The 21,872-nt window shown below is 36.4% G+C and overlaps 1 protein-coding gene across 1 annotated transcript in view; it reads left to right on the top strand.

Moving 5' to 3' along the window:
* The window catches only part of LOC117336111, a 34,260-nt gene extending 29,450 nt beyond the window's left edge, over window positions 1-4,810 (top strand). The window contains exons 14-19 of the mRNA XM_033896487.1: window positions 80-131; window positions 1,521-1,676; window positions 1,964-2,092; window positions 2,375-2,935; window positions 3,307-3,420; window positions 4,005-4,810. Coding sequence (XP_033752378.1) covers window positions 80-131; window positions 1,521-1,676; window positions 1,964-2,092; window positions 2,375-2,935; window positions 3,307-3,420; window positions 4,005-4,408 — 1,416 coding nt within the window. The 3' untranslated portion in view covers window positions 4,409-4,810. The remainder of the gene's footprint in view (window positions 1-79; window positions 132-1,520; window positions 1,677-1,963; window positions 2,093-2,374; window positions 2,936-3,306; window positions 3,421-4,004) is intronic.
* Window positions 4,811-21,872: the final 17,062 nt, after the last annotated feature.

Genomic DNA, 21,872 nt, shown 5'->3' with positions numbered 1-21,872 from the left:
TTTAAGAGCCCTTTGTAATGTTATAAACTCGTCAATTTACTATTGTCAGTATTAATAAACTCGTTTTTATACTCTTTAGTGGTGCATTGATGGAGTGTGTACAACTTCTCAATATGCTCCTGGAAGAAATGGTAAGATAATAAAAAGTCTCTGTAACAATGAATGCGAATCCAATTGTCTATCATAATTCAGATATAGCAGCATGGGTCGGAGATAGCGTGTTTAGTCTTTCTTGACCATCTTTTACCAGTTTTGTGTCCTTATAATAGTACCAGTGGTTCACTTGGTCTCCACATGTCGTGTCTCTAGCGTGCATTATCGGACTTTGTTTTTGTTTGTTTCCGTTACTGCATTTAATCGTCTAAACATCCACTTCGTTGTGTATTAAAGCAATTATCATTTTTCATATTTTATCAATTTTTTCCTTTTGTTTTAAGCATTGGTGTCATTTTTTTTTAGTTTCATCGGGGTATGAAACAAATTTTGTTTGCAAACTGTATGAATCCGCGTAGCGGATTCTTACACAAGTTTGCAAACAAAATATGTTTCATACCCCGATGAAACTAAAAAAATGACATCAACGCTTATAATTAATTTTTGAAAATGATTTTCTAATTTAAAACATGTTTTATGTTCAATTTTACTGGTTTTAAATGGGATTATTTTTCTCAAATCAATACGCAACGTCAATTGTCGTATTGTGACGTCACATTTTTCGCGCCATTCTCGGAATTTCTTTCATAGAAGAATGAAAAGAATTTTTCGACCAATCACATTTGAGTATTTACCATGAAAACAAAGAAAAATTAATATAAACTACATACAAATAAAAAATATATTGATAGATGATTCTGAAATAATTGATATATAAATTATCTGGGCAATTGCGTGATGCATTTATTCAAATGATATTTCCAAACTGTGACATTGATTAGACTATGAGGCTGGTGCAATAGTGAACATCTAACTAATCTTCAAAACGAATTTACATTATCAGGTTTCATATTTTACCACTCTCTTGTACTATGATATTGTTTATATTTATTATGAAAGGAATTTTTAAATGCAAAAGCAATAAACGATACATATTTTACTGTAAACACTGTGTCATTGTTAATATATGTTTCTTCTTTCGTAAAACTGATTCATTCATCAGCTATCTATCAAATAGTCAATATGCTTGGTACGAGTTGTGTCTCTTTAGCTGAAACTTTTAGTCTGTGTAAAAGAAAAGGTGTTCGAGAAAGTAATTTGAATGAAGGTATTTTGTATACGGTATATAAAACCTTCATTTTAAATGGTAATGTGATTTATCTATATTCATGATTTATGACTGTGCAGTGCTTATCGGCACCGAAGATTCATCAAATGCATATATCGTTATGGGCCGATTCATTCAATTTGCAAACTTAACTTAAAATGTTAAAATGACATGTTGCCAGTGAAGCATCCAGAAGGAAGATCACTCTGACTGGAATGTATTGGATGGATACCGATTTGGTTTTATTATTTTTTTTTAGATGTATGTGTACATGGAGATTCCCAGAGGATGTTTGGGCCCAAACGAAATTTATCCTGTAACGATTTTCTCACGGCCCATCCATACCGGTGTTATGATCCCTATTACACCATGTTCTGTTGCAGCACGTGCGCCCGTCTGAAGTCAGACATTGAAGGTAGGCTAGCAACAGACAGTGAAATATTTTAATAATCATAAACATTATGCCAAAAATAACAAAAAAAACCTGCACAATCGAGCTGTTTCCGGGACTATTCAGTGACACACAGGTCAATGTGTACAACAATGAATAGATATGATGTATAAAGTGAGGACTTTATTGTTTGTGATAACATTAGTATTTGTTCACTTTCCTGAAAACATATTTACATACTCTGCTTAATGTTTGCTATGTATTCCTTAATGTAGTTTACACAAAATGAATTGCCTAAGTTTATATTTCAGGATGTGAGTACGGCGATAAGAATACGACAGAGTGTTCTTTATTGGAGATGCGAAAGGACTTGTGCTATATCGAGGCAAATGCTGCACTGTGCTGCAGTACATGCGCAAAACATCACACAGGCGTATCAGGTAGATTTTGTAAATCGTAATTATCAAATGAATGTGGCAGATAACGCGGGCTTTTTCAGGCATGTTATCTTACATTCTTTTGACTCAGTGCATCGTGCATCTATTTATATTTTAGCATTAATGGTTAACGCAAATATGTCAAGAAAAATACAACTATATATTTTCACTACAGAGATTAGCTAAGCGTAATTGGATCACGGATATCACACGTTTGTTAATTTATTAAATTGATACCCAGAAACCATATAGTTAAGTTTTTGCTTTTGAACTCTTTAACTGTAGGATGTGAGTATGGAGACCGCTATAGACTGTGCAACCCCAGCGACTGCAATACGCCAGAGAATGCTAAATTTTGCTGCGAAACGTGTGGCGTATTAGGTGTTCCAAGAGAACAGCCGATATTCCGACCGGTGATGACGCAGCGACCAACGACAAGTCGGCCTGTCTTTACAACTCGACCACCTACAACACGACGACCTAAAGTGAACCTACTTAGAAACAATGTTAACTTTCTACCGAAGACAAATACAAATCAGTCCCCCAAATTTCCGTCCGTACCAGCTAAAAGTCCATCAGGACAAAGGGAGACAATCATGGAGTGTGTGAAACAAAATTCAACATTTTTCCAAGCTTCGTGTACCTGGTTAGACACTTGGCTAAGAGGTATTTGTAAAAATAGTCTCTTCAGATCGACTTGTTGTGAACCGTGTACCACGGCCGTGGAGACAGCTAACTCACCGCTTACCAAATTACCATCAAAAGACAAATTTCCCCTCTCAAAGAGTATTCCACCACTGCAGTCAGCGAAGAGTAAAGAAACAGTGTTGAAAGAAACCAAATCAGGTAACAGTTGCTTTCAGTCCATTTCCTTGCATTGTTTTCCCTTTCTTGTTTCATTTAACACTCTTCTGCATTTTTTATGTGATATAATTTCAACTAGTTTCAATATATGAATAATATAATGGGGGGACTTCAAAAGGGTCGCAAAATATACGCAAAACATATTGGGATGATGCCATATTTGTTTTAGCAAATCACGATAAGGTGTTTTTTTTTACTTACATAAGTTAATCTCTGAAAATCTGACACGAAATTTAAACAGCCTTGTTATTTCGTACGGTATTTCATTAATTAACGCATACAATGAATGGAGTAAAACCGGGTTACATTTTTTTACGATTTATTTTACGTTCCTGTTACTTCTGTTTAAACAGCATGTTTTGACAGTGGTCGCCACTGTGCCGACATTGCCGCTCGTCAATGCTACACCCTGGCTACCAGGAGCAGATGTTGTGCTACATGTGAATCGCTCCGATCAGACATACCAGGTAATATCTGTAATTCATATCCACTGTGTGGAATAACAATGAAAAAGTACTTTTGTAACGAACTGTATACACGCGTACATATTTTTATTGTAAAGTGATTGATAGCGTTACAGCATTACTTTATACTTGGTATGTAAGATGCATTCACTAACAAACCGATACCAGGCTATCTTAATTCGTAGCTACTTCTCTTGCTTAAATCTCATCATTTTGGAATGGGGTGACCGGTTCGTCGGCTGTCTGTATGTTATGAACGGTAGTTTATATGGCATGTAGTTGTCAGCATGCTTCAGCACGGAAGCGTTATGAAATTGTCATCAGTTCTGTGCTATCACAAGGATACAATCACTAACATACCTCAGCTTCCAATCATACGCACAATCACTACACGCATGCACCTCGCACTCGGTAGGCCAGCCTTTAATGACCTTAGATGTTGATAGCACGTTAAAAATGCAAAACCAAACCAAACCACCTGGGAATGACCTTTAAAACAATACAAAGTGTAGCTGAATAAAATCAGGAAAACAAAATAAGACAGACTGTGTAATCTAGCAAAAGCATATCTGATTTTATTTTTTCAGATTGTCCATTCGGTGACAAGAACAGTCGATGTGCGCCTACTTTTAAAATGGACCCCGATTACACGTGTACCCAGAAACGGTCGCTATGTTGTTATAGTTGTCGAGGTGTCACGACTATGCTTGGCAGGAAACCTCCTGTGTCTGGCGTCAAGTCAAGGAAACCAGCCCCAACGTCCACACCACGGCCAAAAGCATCAACAAAAACACGGAACAGGAATTTTAAACCCGTTAAAAGCCGGAGGCGGAGTCAAACAGGGGGACGAGGCCATCGAATATATGGGTCCGAAAGAACTGTAGGAAGAGACGCGGCTGCCAAACGATTCTTAGAGCGAAGGGAACGGCAAAGAAGGCTTAGAGGAAGAAATAATTTTTTCTCGAACTTTCAAAGAAGAAATCGTGGATAAAATTTTAGAATGGACTTAATTTCTTGTTCATGCACTGATCTGTTTTACGCACCTGGTGGTTTGGACGATTGCAACCCGGTTAAATGAAAATATGAATTCTAACTAGAAATCAACATGCTTAATTTTACAGTTAGGACAACATCCTTCTTCCTTATTTTCTTACGCGTTGTAGCAGTTTATTTCAAGTCTTGGTATTAAAACCAAGTGGTTGTGAACTAGAAGAACATTATATACATTGAATTATATGACTTTGCATGCCTTTATTTCTCAAAAGGTTATAATTTTTTAAGCAAGGATGGACGTTGATATACACCAAGTCAAATATCTGATGTGATAGTGTTATTCGATTTATTCCTTTTGCATCCAATACATAAAGGTGATGGACCATTCGGACATTCTAAATTCCGTCCTAGTCATTTGTTTTGAAACGTGTCATGATTCATTTGACTGTACTATGTAGTCGTTCATGATATGTTTATTTAAAAGTTGTCAATGCTAATGATCATATCACCAATAGCCGAGCTTTCAGTTCAAAATCATTACAACATCGATAGAAAATGAGAGTATGTGACAGAACATCAAGTCTAAAAGACCGCAGATAAAAAGAACTATTTTTATTTAAAAACAAAACAACTACCTTATGACGAATGCGGAAAACGGTCCGCTCTGAATACAGATTGCTATGTTTCAACACAGGTGACACAGATTAGTTCTTTTATTTAACTATGACGCACGTTAAACCACCTAAGGGAGCTAATGACACGTGATTATTACTGTTTCAATTATTTCTGTACACATGGCCCATTGTGTATTATGACCCCAAAACCTATAAAAATGTAAATACCGATAATTTTGTAATGAATACTAATATCTAGTAATGCAGAGCAAACATGAATCATACTGCACCATGCTGCAGCAGCAAGTGTTAATGATAGGAGGCGTTACCAAAAGAAACCTTGTCGAAATAGACCAACAGATTGAGTATATCCTGAACATAAAATTATTCGAATGAAGAAAGAATGACAAGCAGGTTCATGGTTACGATAAACCTTGGAGACGGAAAATCCCCAGCAGTGTCTATCACCTGCAGTCTCAAAGGATTGTACAAAAGACAAAAAAAAAAAAAAAAAAAAAAATAAGAAGAAAAAACAAAACAAAAAAAACAATCACGCTTCAAAACTACTTGAGAGTTAGAAACAGTGGTATACTGCACGATACAGCTGTTTAATGTATATCTAAGTTTAAAACAATATCATACATGCTTACGGTAGATAATGTGATGTTAATAAGAATAAAAGACATTCTGTTGGTAGGTAATGTGCAGTTTATAGCAATATAAGACATTCTGGTGGTAGATAATGTGATGTTTATAGCAATAAAAGACATTATGATGGTAGATAATGTGATGTTTATAGCAATAAAAGACATTATGATGGTAGATAATGTGAAGTTATAGCAATAAAGACATTCTGGTGGTAGATAATTTGAAGTTGATAACAATAAAGACATTCTGATGGTAGATAATGTGAAGTTTATAACAACCTAAGACATTCTAATAATACCTGTTGATAAATCTAAGTTTATAACAATGTAAAATATTCTGATCGTAGATAATGTTAAGATTACATTTAATCATTACGACACATCTGCCTTATAAGAAAGGCCGGTAGAAATAGCAACAAATAAGTACACAGAACAGATATTTCTGCTCTCTACGGAGAATTAATAAAGACAAACATTTTCCTAGTTCGTATCTGTAGTATATAGTGATAATACGTGGTTATGATGGATGATATTACATTATGATAGTTTAACACATCGGTATAGGTAGCGCCGTCCTGTACCAAGCTGTGAGCTGCAATTGTAAAATAGTTAACTAGTATATTCCAAGTGTGTCGACTCCATTGCGTTTTGAATAGTTCAGACATTTGTAGATCTATCGAGAATGGGAGATATTTCATCCTGTCTTCTAATAAGGGGACATCAGGGAGAGAACAAAAAAAGGTATTTTATCCCCATTGAAGCACTTGGGATCCTATTTTCCCCTTTCTTTCCTCACTGCTTTATCTTTGCTTTGTTTTTTTCTATAGTTGTCTCCTTGCCACCCATCATTATTTGACTCTGGCTGCTGGTGTCTCCTTGCCACCCATCATCATTTGACTCTGGCTGTTGGTGTCTCCTTGCCGCCCATCATCATTTGATTCTGGCTGCTGGTGTCTCCTTGCCACCCATCATCATTTGACTCTGGCTGCTGGTGTCTCCTTGCCGCCCATCATCATTTGATTCTGGCTGCTGGTGTCTCCTTGCCACCCATCATCATTTGACCCTGGCTGCTGGTGTCTCCTTGCCACCCATCATCATTTGACCCTGGCTGCTGGTGTCTCCTTGCCACCCATCATCATTTGACTCTGGCTGCTGGTGTCTCCTTGCCACCCATCATCATTTGACCCTGGCTGCTGGTGTCTCCTTGCCACCCATCATCATTTGACTCTGGCTGCTGGTGTCTCCTTGCCACCCATCATCATTTGACCCTGGCTGCTGGTGTCTCCTTGCCACCCATCATCATTTGACTCTGGCTGCTGGTGTCTCCTTGCCACCCATCATCATTTGACTCTGGCTGCTGGTGTCTCCTTGCCACCCATCATCATTTGACCCTGACTGTTGGTGTCTCCTTGCCACCCATCATCATATGACCCTGGCTGTTGGTGTCTCCTTGCCACCCATCATCATTTGACCCTGGCTGTTGCGAGGTCGTTACACCCCTAAACAACAAAAACAAAAACAAAGCAAATTATTGAGCAATCAAAGCAAAAGTGATGTCGTTTTAATGAAATTTTTAAGTTGACTATACATATCTCAGTTTGACTCCAGCGTATAATTCATTTATGGAATGAATTTTTTTTTTTACGTTTATGAGGTCATTACAATATTGCCTTTCTGTACATATTTACCGCGAATCGCGAATTTTCGTTCCTTATATTTAAATTATGATTATTTTTGACATTATCTGTTAAAACACACAATAATACAAATTTGCATTTTGTTCGTATATCTACCTAAGAGTGACGTCGGAGAGAAAACGGCCGTTATCGGGGTGAACGTGTCTGACAGTTCGTGACAGGGTCTTACCAACCGTCATAACATCTAAAAAAAAAATCTGTGATATTTTTTGACAGATTATTTTATGTTTCGAACATTTAAGAGACCGTAGCTACGTTGGATTAATATGGTGGCATGGATCTGTCATCACATAACGAGATAATTTTGTTAACACAGCGAGATAAATATACCATATAGCGAGATAATAAAACGGCATAGCGAGATAATAAAACGACATAGCGAGATAAAACAACCGACATAGCGAGATAATTTAATGTATTTATGAAGTCGCTATCTCGACATCTCGCCGCATTAAATGCTACTATTGACATGGTTTTTTTTCTTGTCAACGTCAAGTGACCTCCATTCGGAAGTTCAGCGCGCCAGTGCACACGAGGCTTGGACAGGGATAACCCTAACATTTGCCTTAGGTATCTAACATGCTTAGTTTACCTGTTTGTTGTAGGTGGTGTGCCGTTCAGCTTCCCTGTCCAAGCCTCGTGTGCACCGGCGCGCTGAACTTCCGAATGGGGGTCACGTGACGTTGACAAGAAAAAAAATCCATGTCAGTAGTAGCAAAAATGCGGCGAGATGTCGAGATAGCGACTTCGTAAACGCATTAAATTATCTCGCTATGTCGGTTGTTTTATCTCGCTATGTCGTTTTAATATCTCGCTATATGGTATATTTATCTCGCTATGTTAACAAAATTATCTCGTTATTTGATGGCAGATCCATGCCACCATAGATTAATAACATGGATCGTATCTATTTGAAAATACACCAGAAGAAAAAATCCCGACGACTTGACGGCAGAGAGCAATGCCCGCGGTAACGCGGTCACACATCATTTCGTTTTCCGGATTTTGATGCAGTTGTGAGATAATTTGATCATATTCAGATGTCTGATTTCTCATATATAGACTAGGTAACACTGATAAATATATAAACAATGTGACGTGTTCATGGTCCTTAACACGGAAATGTCTCTTTCTACTTGCTAAACAAAAAAAAAGAAGAAAAAAAGGAAGATATCTTTGTTAATTACATATTAGTTAAATCCACCTTCTATTTCAAACACGAGATGTGAACATGTACTCTTAGTTTGATGATGTATTAAACTGTAGTGTCAAAAGCTGGCATCAGTCATACTTATTTAATACACTCCTAGTCAGTATCATAGCGTATTGATAATTGATCACGGTTCCATTGACAATGTACTGATATTTCTATTGAGTTGTGCACATTGTATTACAATATACAGTATAATTCCAATGGATACAGTAATACTTACATTGTATTACAATATATATGTATAATTCCAATGGATACAGTAATACTTACATTGTATTACAATATATAGGTATAATTCCAATGGATACAGTAATACTTACATTGTATTACAATATATAGATATAATTCCAGCAGAAACAGTGATACTTACATTGTATTACAATATATAGGTATAATTCCAATGGATACAGTGATACTTACATTGTATTACAATATATAGGTATAATTCCAATGCATACCGTGATATTTACATTGTATTACAATATATAGGTATAATTCCAATGGATACAGTGATATTTACATTGTTTTACAATATATAGGTATAATTCCAATAGATACAGTGATATTTACATTGTATTACAATATATAGGTATAATTCCAATGTTATTTACATTGTATTACAATATATAGGTATAATTCCAATAGATACAGTGATATTTACATTGTATTACAATATATAGGTATAATTCCAATGTTATTTACATTGTATTACAATATATAGGTATAATTCCAATGGTACAGTGATACTTACATTGTATTACAATATATAGGTATAATTCCAATAGATACAGTGATATTTACATTGTATTACAATATATAGGTATAATTCCAATGTTATTTACATTGTATTACAATATATAGGTATAATTCCAATGGTACAGTGATACTTACATTGTATTACAATATATAGGTATAATTCCAATGCATACCGTGATATTTACATTGTATTACAATAAATAGGTATAATTCCAATGGATACAGTAATACTTACATTGTATTACAATATATAGATATAATTCCAGCAGAAACAGTGATACTTACATTGTATTACAATATATAGGTATAATTCCAATGCATACCGTGATATTTACATTGTATTACAATATATAGGTATAATTCCAGCAGAAACAGTGATATTTACATTGTATTACAATATATAGGTATAATTCCAGCAGAAACAGTGATATTTACATTGTATTACAATATATAGGTATAATTCCGATGAATATTTACATTGTATTTACAACTATATAATGGGGAGAAAAAAGAAATTTACAAATACTTATAAACTGTCTTGATGTGCAAGTTAAACACCAGGTCATTTAAGCATTGAACTGTTTTCAGTTGGAAGTTATTGGCTGATGAATGCCAACTGGACAAATGCAAATTCAATGAAGCGCGCTAGCGCTTCATATTGAATTTGCCTTTGTCGAGTTGGCATTCATCAGCCCATAACTTCCAAATGAAAGCAGTCTAATGCTTATATTTACATTTGACAACGATGTTTAAAGACTATATCCAGGAATTTTGCTTCTACGATGAATTAACAATAGCCATCTTTCGTTATCGCCGACGTTACAATGATGACGTCACTTTAATAATGACGTCATAATAAAGATTGGAAGTTATGGACTCGTAACCTGCAAGTGAGCTTGGTAAAGTTATGTAGTGGGGCTGCAGTGTAAATGTAAATATAGTAACCTTTTAAGAAACGGGTGAATATTAGATACTTAAAATTGTAACAGCCGTGACTCACGACCGTGTATTATTGGCACGAGCGTGGGTTATTGGAAAATAATACATGGTTTTAAACCAATCAAAACTGGCGTTACATAGCAAACTTGGTAGAGTTTATTATAACCTTTGGCGGCTATAATATCGGTGTAATGATTTTGTACAAACGTACACTCTCTTCAAGTCACCGAGCCAGCAATAAACGTATTACATTGATGTAGCTTTACAATATATTGCCTAACTCAACATTGCGACATAATTATCGTATTTGAAATTTCCATGTGTAATTATTTGCACATTTTAATGTCCGAGAACCCTTTGGAAAGTATTCGGAAGATTTATCATGCAATTTTGTTAGATTATAATTAACCAATAAAACCGTTCACAAGGCCATTACGACACTTAAACTGATGACAGATCTGTCAGCTATTGTGTCACATTGTCTATTTCATAAAGACACAAGCTAGTTAACAGAGGTTAATCAAAGTCGTCAAGTAAAACACGTTTGTGTGATGCCGTCTCTTTAATGACGTAAGGTTGATAGACATACATCTAAATCTGCATTTCAGCATTTTACACGTAGCGAGGAAATCGACATATGTTTCTTACCAGACTTAGCACGAGACTTTTAGGTAAAGAAACAAAAGAAAGTAACACAATCATGTCATATACGGAGTATATTGTAACAGTCAACTTATGTATGTTTTAGACTAATATGACATTAGAAGTTTAACAAGAATTACAATAGGGCCGACAGTCTATACACTACTTATCACAGAAATGCACTGTCTAATCCGCACTGTCAAATGGAACAAAGGTCCTATTGTAAATCACTTATAAGGTCTAAAGTTATAATTCCATCAGAATGACATATCATCGTGTTGACCTTTGATTGGCATATTGATTGGCAGCGAGTCGATATCCATATTGGGAAAATAGTAGCATTGCATATGTGGTTAAAATGATGTAAGTTCCATGGACCAATCGTAAGTTTTTACCTTGCTGTGTTCAGGCATAAATGATGGATTCGAATTCCTGAACGGCTTTTTCTTGTTTTTTCTTTCTTTTTATATTGTTTTGTGTGTTGTTGTAAATACATGTATGTGTGTTTTTGTTTGTTTGTGGGTTCTTTTGTTTGTGAGGGTATTTTTGTTTGAGTTAATTACATGGATAGTTTGTGGTTTATGGATATTTTTGTTTGTAGTTTCTGGGTAATTTTGTTTGTTGGTATTTTTGTTTGTGGTTTGTGAGTATTTTTAAAAAAAGTTTTGTATGTGCTTTTGTTTGTTGGTATTTTTTGTATCTATTTTTCTTCCTCTTTATAATTTGCCTCCTTCTCTCCTTTTGTTTTTCAAATTCTACATCGCTTTTTTGCCGTCAACCTTGCCGTTAACTTGAATTACTCGACATATAAGACAATATTCAAAGAGATACTCCGACGACCGATATTACCTTCAAAAGAACGTGTAATATTATTATTTTTTTGTTTTGCTTTTTCAACGACTGGATCTATTGTTATTATTAATTTCATGTTAAATTTTGTAAAGGCAAATGGAACTCGTGACACAGAACAAAATTTTAGATACACGTCACTGTTCTCTGTAGTCTATTAAAATCACGTGTATTTTGTCAATCGTTTGAATAGGGCGGGAACATACGTCACACAACGGGAGTAGGACACACTAAAATTGTCGGAAAACAGCCCACTTCGAGGTACATTCATTGTCGGCCACACGAGGTCTGCTCTTCCTTTCACCCGTACACCCATATAGAAAATCGATGGTTTGACAAGACATTTACACATTTTAATCGATTAATCAAAATGCTTCTCATTAATCAAGCTCTTCTTCGTCTAGAAAATAGAAACGGTAAACCAAGATGTAAACCAAGATGGCTACGCGCATACATCGACATGCTGTGTTACCTGCCATCTTGTCAAGCAAACCACGTTTTTTATACACTAGATTTTCCGTAGCCCTTTTCTACGGAGCCAATCAGATTACTGGATTCGGTTCTTGAATAATTTATGGTTACGAGGGTTTTTGTGCAAGTGGCCAAACGGGATCGATCGGAGCTATGCGATGACAGGCCAATTCCAAACAAAACTTCAGAGTATGATGAAAACCAGGATTACAAATTCGACAAAACAACGGGAGATACGGCACATACTCGTAAAATTCTGCTGAACATATCTGTTAACATTTAAACACTTTGAATAACATTTTTTTCTTGGTAGCGCAAGTGACCTTGATGTTTGACCTTGAGACTAATATTAAGCTTGTTTGTTTTGGTTGATTATATACTTCGACTCAAACTATGAAATGCTTCTATTATGTGCATTTCAATGTATATATCTAATATCATAACGGCAGTAATTATAACTTATATGAAAAGCTAGTAGTGGCAGTTCAGCCAAACCGCCATTGGCTTTTTCTTGTTGATCTTTACCTGTTTGCGTTCGCTAATTTATGTTCAAATCAAACCTTGCATAACTAGCTATTATCTTATAGCATCATCGACATTCCAGGGTTCACGGTCACACCAAGTTTAACCATAATTTGTCACGAAACGCTTCGCTACATCATTCCATTGCTGGTCATTAACCTATATCGAACATGGCCGCCTTGGTCGTTCAAAAAGGCAACAAACAAACGGAACAAATATGCAGTACGAAGAAAATAGCGATTCGTTTGTTTTTATTTTATATTCCGTTTTGAATTTAGCTGGCTGCCATTTTCAATCCGATTTTCTACCAGATTAAAGCCTGGTGATGTAAATCGTGATGTGTGTCTTTGATTGTAACTTATGTGGATTTAACGATGTATTCATGAAAAATGGGTAGATGTTTAGAATGATCAAATTCAAAACTTTGAAACGTGTGTATCCGACATGGGAGGTTAGTTCTGGCCGTGAAACCTCTAACATTGTTGGAGTAGTACGTACATTAGGATGGTAGCTGAACGAGTGTGTTCATGGGGGATATATCTACTGAGGACTTTAGGACTGCCTGTTTGAGAGTGAAGTAACTAATGTAACTTTTCTTCACATTAAATCAATATCAATTGGTACCATGTTTAGTTTTTTTTAAATATTGATGTTGTACGCTATATAATCACCCAATTACATAAAATAACGTCATGTTTATACACAAACTGTTTTTCGACAAATATAAAAAGGTTATGTGTTTATTCTTAATTACTTATTTATTTATTTAGTAAAGTGACACGAGGGCAATTCTTACACAAGGCTCACTATTTACCTAAAGTTGAACATAAGGGTCTGTATACTTGAATTAACTGATAGCTGTATATACATATACATGTACATTTGTATACGTACATGTGTTTATATGTGTATAAATCGCTGAACAAGTACTGGACAACTTGATATTTCCCTAATAGTATCAAGACTGCCACAAATTGTGTAATCACATATCTTTATCACAGTTGATAGTAATAGATAAAACTTTAAAACAAACTTTGTGTCAACGTTCTTTTTCCTTTTCACAATATCAGTTGAAGATTAAGGATATGAACTAAATGAAATACCGCTTATTAATATGCAAAACTGATGATTTCGGGAATGTGTGGATATATTACAATTCATTATTCAATCGAAAGCTAATCAAAACGCATTGTACCACATGACTGAAAAGTAGACAGGGTCGAAGGTCACCGTGTCAACCAATCAAAATACATTTAGAGTTTGTTTTACGTGTTTGTTATTCAACAGCTGTGATGATTATTTCATGCCTTCGGAGTTAAATAATATCAACCTATTGGAGAAAATGTTTAAATATTCAAATTATCAAAATATGCATTAGATGAAACATATATATGTACATATATAATGAATTTTGATAAATGTTCGAAAAAATTGGCATTCGTGCATGATAATAAAGCTAATTACCAAACTATTCATTTAAATGTGCATTTTAATACTGATGATGTGTTACAGAGGAATCAAACGTCTACGTTCATTGCATGTCCTGCTTAATTAGGTATAGATGTACACACATATGACAACCTTTAACCTAACCTTAATTAAAAGGAGATTTACTTGATCTCAGCTTTGATTTTGAAGGACTTTGACAAGACATCAAACAAATACAGGTCACTGACCTCACTTCACAAGCTGATTTTTTATTCATTATATGACCTTGACCTCTTCATTGACATACCAGGAATTAATTCAGAAATGATTTAAGATTGTAATACATATGACTTATGGCATAGTGAAGTCATTCTTCATAACAAACTTAATATCGTTTCATAGTATAATATTACTATAGGGACGATATATATCCATATTTATGTCATATATACTACGTATGTATATCGTGTGGTCCTTTTATTAAAACATAGAAGGTCCCAGATACACTGCGTATATACGCTCTATTTCGATAAACGAAATGTCAAATCGCCCAGCGATAATATGTAGGATACATTCTTTGGAGTTGTTTAAATGATGTAAATTATCGTCGATGATAATGATTTTATTCTTAAAATGATGCAGTGTCGATAATTGAAATACAGGGATTGTAATTAAAAGAGTCGGCTCTAAGGTCAGGCTATTTAATACAGTCTACATTGAAAATACCTTGTCGGCGATATTGTGACTTTTCTACGGGACATTTACCTCTTCGGATTTTCTCGAATTATTGTTTGAACTGAAAATAACTTGTTTTCCTGGTTTATAAACGAGCATTTAAGTAAACCCTGCCCTCTGTGGCAAGTCGGAAATGATAGCGTCCGCGTAGTTCAGACATTTACTCGCAGTTTTACAATCACGCTTCCTTCCCCATACTCCATCGCACTTGTCAGTGAAGTCGAGACAAAGTCTGGACTCGTCAGTTAACCCCATGAACGGCCTCTAGCATGACGTCGTGAAGAGTTTCCGATAGTCTGGAAACTGTCCATGCACGACTTTGAGACATGCCAAAGTCTGCTGCAATCTGATATTGTCCACCCAAAGAATCAACAGCGCCTTATTTAGTCTAGGTATATATAATCTAATATGTGATAACTTGTGATAATCTATACTGGGTTATCAGATTCTATAGGTGATTGTGCACGTCTTAACAATTTTTTTCTACGCTTACATCAAAAGCGCCTTTGTGTGTACAAATGTAGACAGGGATTTATTACTGATGTTTGGGATATTTTCCACACTACAGTTCAACATAGTTTGTATGATTTCCTTAATTTTGATGAATTTCCCTCCAAGTTCAAAAGGAAGATTTGGGTAAAATATGTTTTATTAGGTAAAATATCGTCTGCATTGTTCTTCAGATTTCATGCTATGGTGCCGTCAGTCGTCTGCTCCTTTTCAAGATAGTGCTTTAGTTTTAACAGGACGTGCAAACTGTTACTAAAATGTGGAGAGCTCCTCCTGACTTTGAGCTTTTATGTGCACGTTATAGCGGTTTTTATGAGGATGCAGTTTCTCACTGTTTATTAGACTGTAGAGAGTCAAATAAAGCTAATTTGCGAAATACATTGTTAAACAATTTTGTCATTAGATATCCCGTTCATGTATATGCGGCCTTCCATCAAGCAGACAGAGATGTTCACATTTCTAATTTATTGGGTGTCCCTAGTGAAGCTGTATGTGCAGTATTTCATAAGATGAACTGTTATATTCTTTATTAAAGTTTGCCTTATGTTTTCTGAAAAGGCATATAATATGACCTTTCAGTAAATGTTGTCTGTTTGTTACATTTTCAAAACACTGTCATTGATATAACTGTTTAAAAGTATGTAATTTTAGACCAGGTCATCCTTGATAAATCTATGGCTTCTTATTCATGATAATGATAACGATCAAATATATATGTCAATGTTTAAACCGTCTAATTTTCAAATATTTACAGTATCTGCACTTAGTTCATTTTTCTTCTTCATTGTACTGTTCTTTTTTGGAGGAAATAAAGAACTGAAATGAATTGTGACAGGATTGATTTTAATATTGTTTATTGTATTATGTCCGTATTTTTTTAGTCGTAGTGATTAGTTCCCGTTTATTTTGTATATCGTCTAAGCTTATTTTTTAGTTATCGTGTCGTGTGGTCGTTTGTCAGTTTAATCTTTGTCTTACGTCATATTGTTAAGTCTTATTTCATTGGTTATTCAATTTCGCGGTATTTCTTATGCTCCGGTCTTTGTTTGATTATGTGACTGATCAGCGAATGGAACAGACCGTTCGTGGTGTTGATGCAAGCAAAATCAGAATATCGACGTCATGTAATTGTAAGTTTAATTTTAACTATCCTCCACATCCCCACTGATTGCATTTCTCAAATATCATTTGAATCAAAAGTAAGATTTATATTAAGTTGATGCAAAATTGTTTCATGTATTATTATATTCATACAAAACTTTACTGTTAGCCGGTAATGATTTCAAATCATACTATTTGAATTTGCTTAAATCCCTTTCCTGGAAAAATTACATTATAATATTACACAATGGTATCGTTAATTTACTACTAGTCCAAATATCTAGTGTCTTAGTTTGTAACTTCAAAGGCTCGCCCCTTCGTCACAATGAAAATGTAACCAGACAACTTCCTTCTGAAGAACTCTGTGCTATACACATGTAATCACTCTTACATGTATATGTAATTCAGTATGTATTGCTAATACTTACCGTATTACTGTATGCCCCTACTTACCTGGGCATAGTTCATACTTGTACTTTATACTGTAATAATTAATACGTATTGAACAACGCAATACCTGTATTGTAACGCATATGTACCTAAAGGTTATGATAGTCTATCATATTGAACACATGATCTACAAGTATTTGTCGGTAATACGTATATATTTTACGTGTGTGATACTTGTCATATGGTTAATGTTGGGCGTAATATAATTATTTGATGTTTTGTGATTGCAGATTTCGAATCTCTATATCCACTTGTCTGCAATAAATGATCATGAGAATTCACCAAGGTCTCGTGTAATATATGGTCCTGAGACCAGGGTCTCGTGTATCATATGGTCCTGAGACCAGGGTCTCGTGTAATATATGGTCCTGAGACCAGGGTCTCGTGTAATGTATGGTCCTGAGACCAAGGTCTCGTGTAATATATGGTCCTGAGACCAGGGTCTCGTGTATCATATGGTCCTGAGACCAAGGACTCGTGTAATATATGGTCCTGAGACCAAGGTCTCGTGTAATATATGATCCTGAGACCAAGGTCTCGTGTATCATATGGTCCTGAGACCAAGGTCTCGTGTAATATATGGTCCTGAGACCAAGGACTCGTGTAATATATGGTCCTGAGACCAAGGTCTCGTGTAATATATGGTTCTGAGACCAAGGTTTCGTGTAACATATGGTCCTGGGACCAAGGTCTCGTGTAATATATGGTCCTGAGACCAAGGTCTCGTGTAATATATGGTCCTGAGACCAAGGTCTCGTGTAATATAAGGTCCTGAGACCAAGGTCTCGTGTAATATATGGTCTTGAGACCAAGGTCTCGTGTAATATATGGTCCTGAGACCAAGGTCTCGTGTAATATATGGTCTTGAGACCAAGGTCTCGTGTAACATATGGTCCTGAGACCAAGGACTCGTGTAATATTGTCCTGAGACCAAGGTCTCGTGTAATAAATGGTTCTGAGAACTCACCAAGGTCTCGTGTAATATATGCATGCATGAACCCTACCCCGTAGCATTTGGAGCCCCCAGTGAGGACCTGTGGTGTTTACATCGACTGACTTCACCTGTGTTCGTTAGTATTTGTCATGCTAATAAATCAAGTGTCTCGTCAAACCTTGGAAGGGCATACGCGTCCTTGACGGTTCATTGATTGAATTTGCGATAATCAACGTAGAACCTGGGAGCACTGTTCTTCTTCCGGATGAGCACGACGTTCCGTGTCCATGGTGATTGGGAACGCCGAATGACACCTGCATCTAGAAGCCGATGTAAGTGGTTTCTGGCTTGGTTTAGAATCGATGGTGATATGCCGCGATGTCGCTGTCTGAAGGGCGTATCATCAAGGAGGTCCATCCGGTGCTTGATGACGTCAGTATGACCTAGATCCACATCGCTGATTGCATAAACAGACCAATATCACTCAAGTTTGGCTTATCCACTGGTTACCGGATAATCTATTTGGGTGTATCTCTATTTGCTCAGGAGCATCTCCGACTCTTCTCCTTCATCAATTCGGAGCTGTCCTCAATTCCAACCAATTGAAACTCGCACAACAGGGCCCTGGGCTGAATTGTAGCCGTTCACATAAATATGTTGTTGACATGGGACGGTAATATGATCCCTGTTCTGGTGACAGTAGGAAATGACAGCTGTTGTAATATCCATGTCGTGTGGTACCGATGATCCCGGAGTCGGGTGTATCAGAACACACACCTTCGGAAAACTGATGACCTCTGATGTTCACCTGGCAGTTGGGACGAATGGTGATAGGCCTCGCCTCTGCTGACCGCACTATGGCTAGTCGGTGATGGTGCCGTGCTAGCTCCCTCTCACGTAGCACCATACATCGAAAGGACAAGTACATCGGGGTTGTCAGCTTTCCTTTCTGCAAAAACCGCTTTCCATACCAGTGTTCGGTTCTCTCCATCAGTATCCCTAGCAGGTTCGTTTCTACAAGGACGGATACCTTCGTGTTGTAAGGACTAGGTGGAACAATCGTGAACAAACCCTTCTGGATGGTGCTGTCATCAGTCCTCATCCCAGTACCGCTTAATTCTATAGGTATTTCAAATTATCTTGAGTGAAGTAGGAGCTGGTCATCTGCATTAATGTCGAGTACCTGCTTCAATTCCAGTATGGGTATATGCTCAAGGTGTCTCTCGTAGAAATCCTTATGCAATAGTGGAAAAAAAATAGATCCAGTGTCATTGCTTCAAACTAATTCAACAGGTTTCATTGGGCTGGTAATCTGTCTGGCTAGTGTCCGCCCCCGCGACACTGGTCTGTTGGGGTTTAAACCACCGGTTAGCTGATGTGACCTTTCTGAACGCATCTATCACAGGTAGGCGCAGCATCTAATTGCTCTTCCCTGTTGTCAGAAATATGTTGCTGATGTCAATTCTGGTCTCTGTTACCTCGGTTCTGTTGCTGTCCTCTGCTCTCCTTTAAATGCTTTGCTGTTGCTGGTTTCCACGGCGATCTGCCTAAAATGCCTGAACCCCTGTAACTAACTGCTGAATTATATCCCTCAATTCCTGATGGTCCCATTTAGCTACTGCTGTCGCTGTCTTGGCTAAGGTGACTTCATTCTGCCCTCCCTTGTTAGATTTCTACTATTCCAGTCTTCTATTCTTCTCATAGCGATCTTCAGCTGGTAAAAACCTTGAAGGCTCTCATGGAGATATCCAGAAGCATCCTTTAGGGCATGCTTCGGACCACAACCAAACATAGTGCATAACATAAGTTATAAGTGCATAAAATTGTATTCCATTTCTGTACATGTCCACTCTTCATAGTCTTAGCCAAAAGATCTTCCAGGCGACAACTCCAGGCAGCTACATCTTTATCAATATGCTGTCTGGCTTTGTAGAACTGGGTTAACAAGATCTCAGCCTGCTGAACATTACAAAAAATGCTGTTTGATCGAACCAATGTGTGTACTGACTGTAAACTGATTTGAACGTACCAATGTGTGTACATCAATATAATATTTCTAAATATTGATACCGGCGTAGTACAGTACAACATGAAACTAAACAATGTCGGTCACACCTGAAGAAGACTGGATATCATGACTCATTGGAGGATTGAGCATCGCATATAACGACAAGACAGATATGATAAAGAGATTTAAAACTTAATCTCAACCAAGCGAAGATAGAAGGTAAAACTATCGTCAAATAGTCATAGAATCGTCGAGACACCAATGATCAGTATGTTTATTACGTAGTGACCATTCAACTAATGGATAAGTCTGCTAGTCGGGTCTTAAATCACTGAGCATGTGTTGGTCCTGGATGTGGGATATGCCGCAGCCATCTCTTTGCACCTATCTCCACGAGGTGGGAACACGTGATAGTTGTGTGGAACGCTATCCCACAAAACCGGATACTCATTCTCATTCATGTTATTCGTATATCTAATAGTTAATGCATTTGACAAATTTAGCTAATGTAAAGTGATGTGGGTTCTTTAAGTCGATATGCAATAAAGTGATTAACGATTCCTAACATACTAACTCATTTTTAAAGAAACATTTGGAAGGTTGTCTCTTCTACCCTCATGAATGGATCTTGGGTTGGGAATGTGTGCCAAGCCCCGCCCCCACCCCATCGTGTTACAAAATAATATAAATAATGATATAATAATACAGCTGTCAAAGTTATACAAATTACAGTTTAAATTATTAAAATATTCACACTAATTTAATATTCAGACAAACTAATGTCAGAAATATGATTTATTCAAAGTTCATAGGCCAATACGTTAATTGTGCCGAAATGATTATTCTGTGATTCCATTTTACATACTACAACGCAAGAAGTCAAGTATTCCCCCTGAATATTAGCTGGACGCCAATATATGTTCATATGAATTAATGTAGAAAAAGACAAAAAGTTGTAAAACATAAGCGATTTTATTTTTTTTCAGGTGTTTTACATAATGTATATCTTCTTTTGAAATAAAATATTATTTTATGATTTTGGTATTTCTTTCGGCCTGTTTCGGTATTTTTGTTCGCCTCCTTAACATCACTGACGTGCTAGCTGTGCGTGATTCCTTTATTTGGCTCGTACAAGTTGTACTGTATAGGTAGATATCACATAATGGAACACAATTCAATGTCAAGTGAGGTTCCTAGATAGCAGCCGTCTCTACAAAATGTACGCTTCTACTAGTCTGTCACCGAGATATTCTGTTACACTGGGCAACCTCTCTAGCGCTACAAACATCGAATACGATTTGATTTCATTTAACAGTGTAAAATTAATGAATACCTCAATAATTTTGTCATCTATTAACACGTATGATTTATAGAATTTCATCGCAAATTATATGCAGTTCTGTTCAGGTAAATATGTTTTACCAAAGTGATAGGAGGGAGTCAGTGCCGAAAGAGGACATCAATAGATACCATCTAAGGTATTATTGATAGAAATATTTTCTACACGTGTCACAGTATTGGGATATATCTGGAAATGTATCTAGGTCAACATGTGTCACGATAAAGATGTGTATCAGTGAAAGCATGAAAGGTTTCTTAGAGTACACGTGTCACGATTGTCGAGTGCATCAGTCAAATCAGGAAAGGTAACTAGGTATACACGTGTCAGTATAAAGGTATCAGTTCTACACATGTAACGATAATGATGTGTATCAGTGAAAGCAGGAAAGGTTTCTTAGTCTACACGTGTCACAATCATCAGATGTAATAGCCAAGTCAGAAAGGTATCTAGGTCTACACTTGCCATGATAGTTGGGCGTATCGGTCAAATTAGAACAGTATTAAGGTCTACACGTGTCACGATATTGAGGAGTATCTAGCAAATTAGGAAATGTATCTTAGTCTACACATGTCACAATAGTAAGTTGTATCCACCAAATTAGGAA

The sequence above is a fragment of the Pecten maximus genome, chromosome 10 (genome assembly GCF_902652985.1).
Source record: "Pecten maximus chromosome 10, xPecMax1.1, whole genome shotgun sequence".
NCBI lineage: Eukaryota > Metazoa > Mollusca > Bivalvia > Pectinida > Pectinidae > Pecten > Pecten maximus.
The sequence above is the reverse complement of the archived record's forward strand: the minus strand, read 5'-3'. Positions and strand labels throughout refer to the sequence as shown.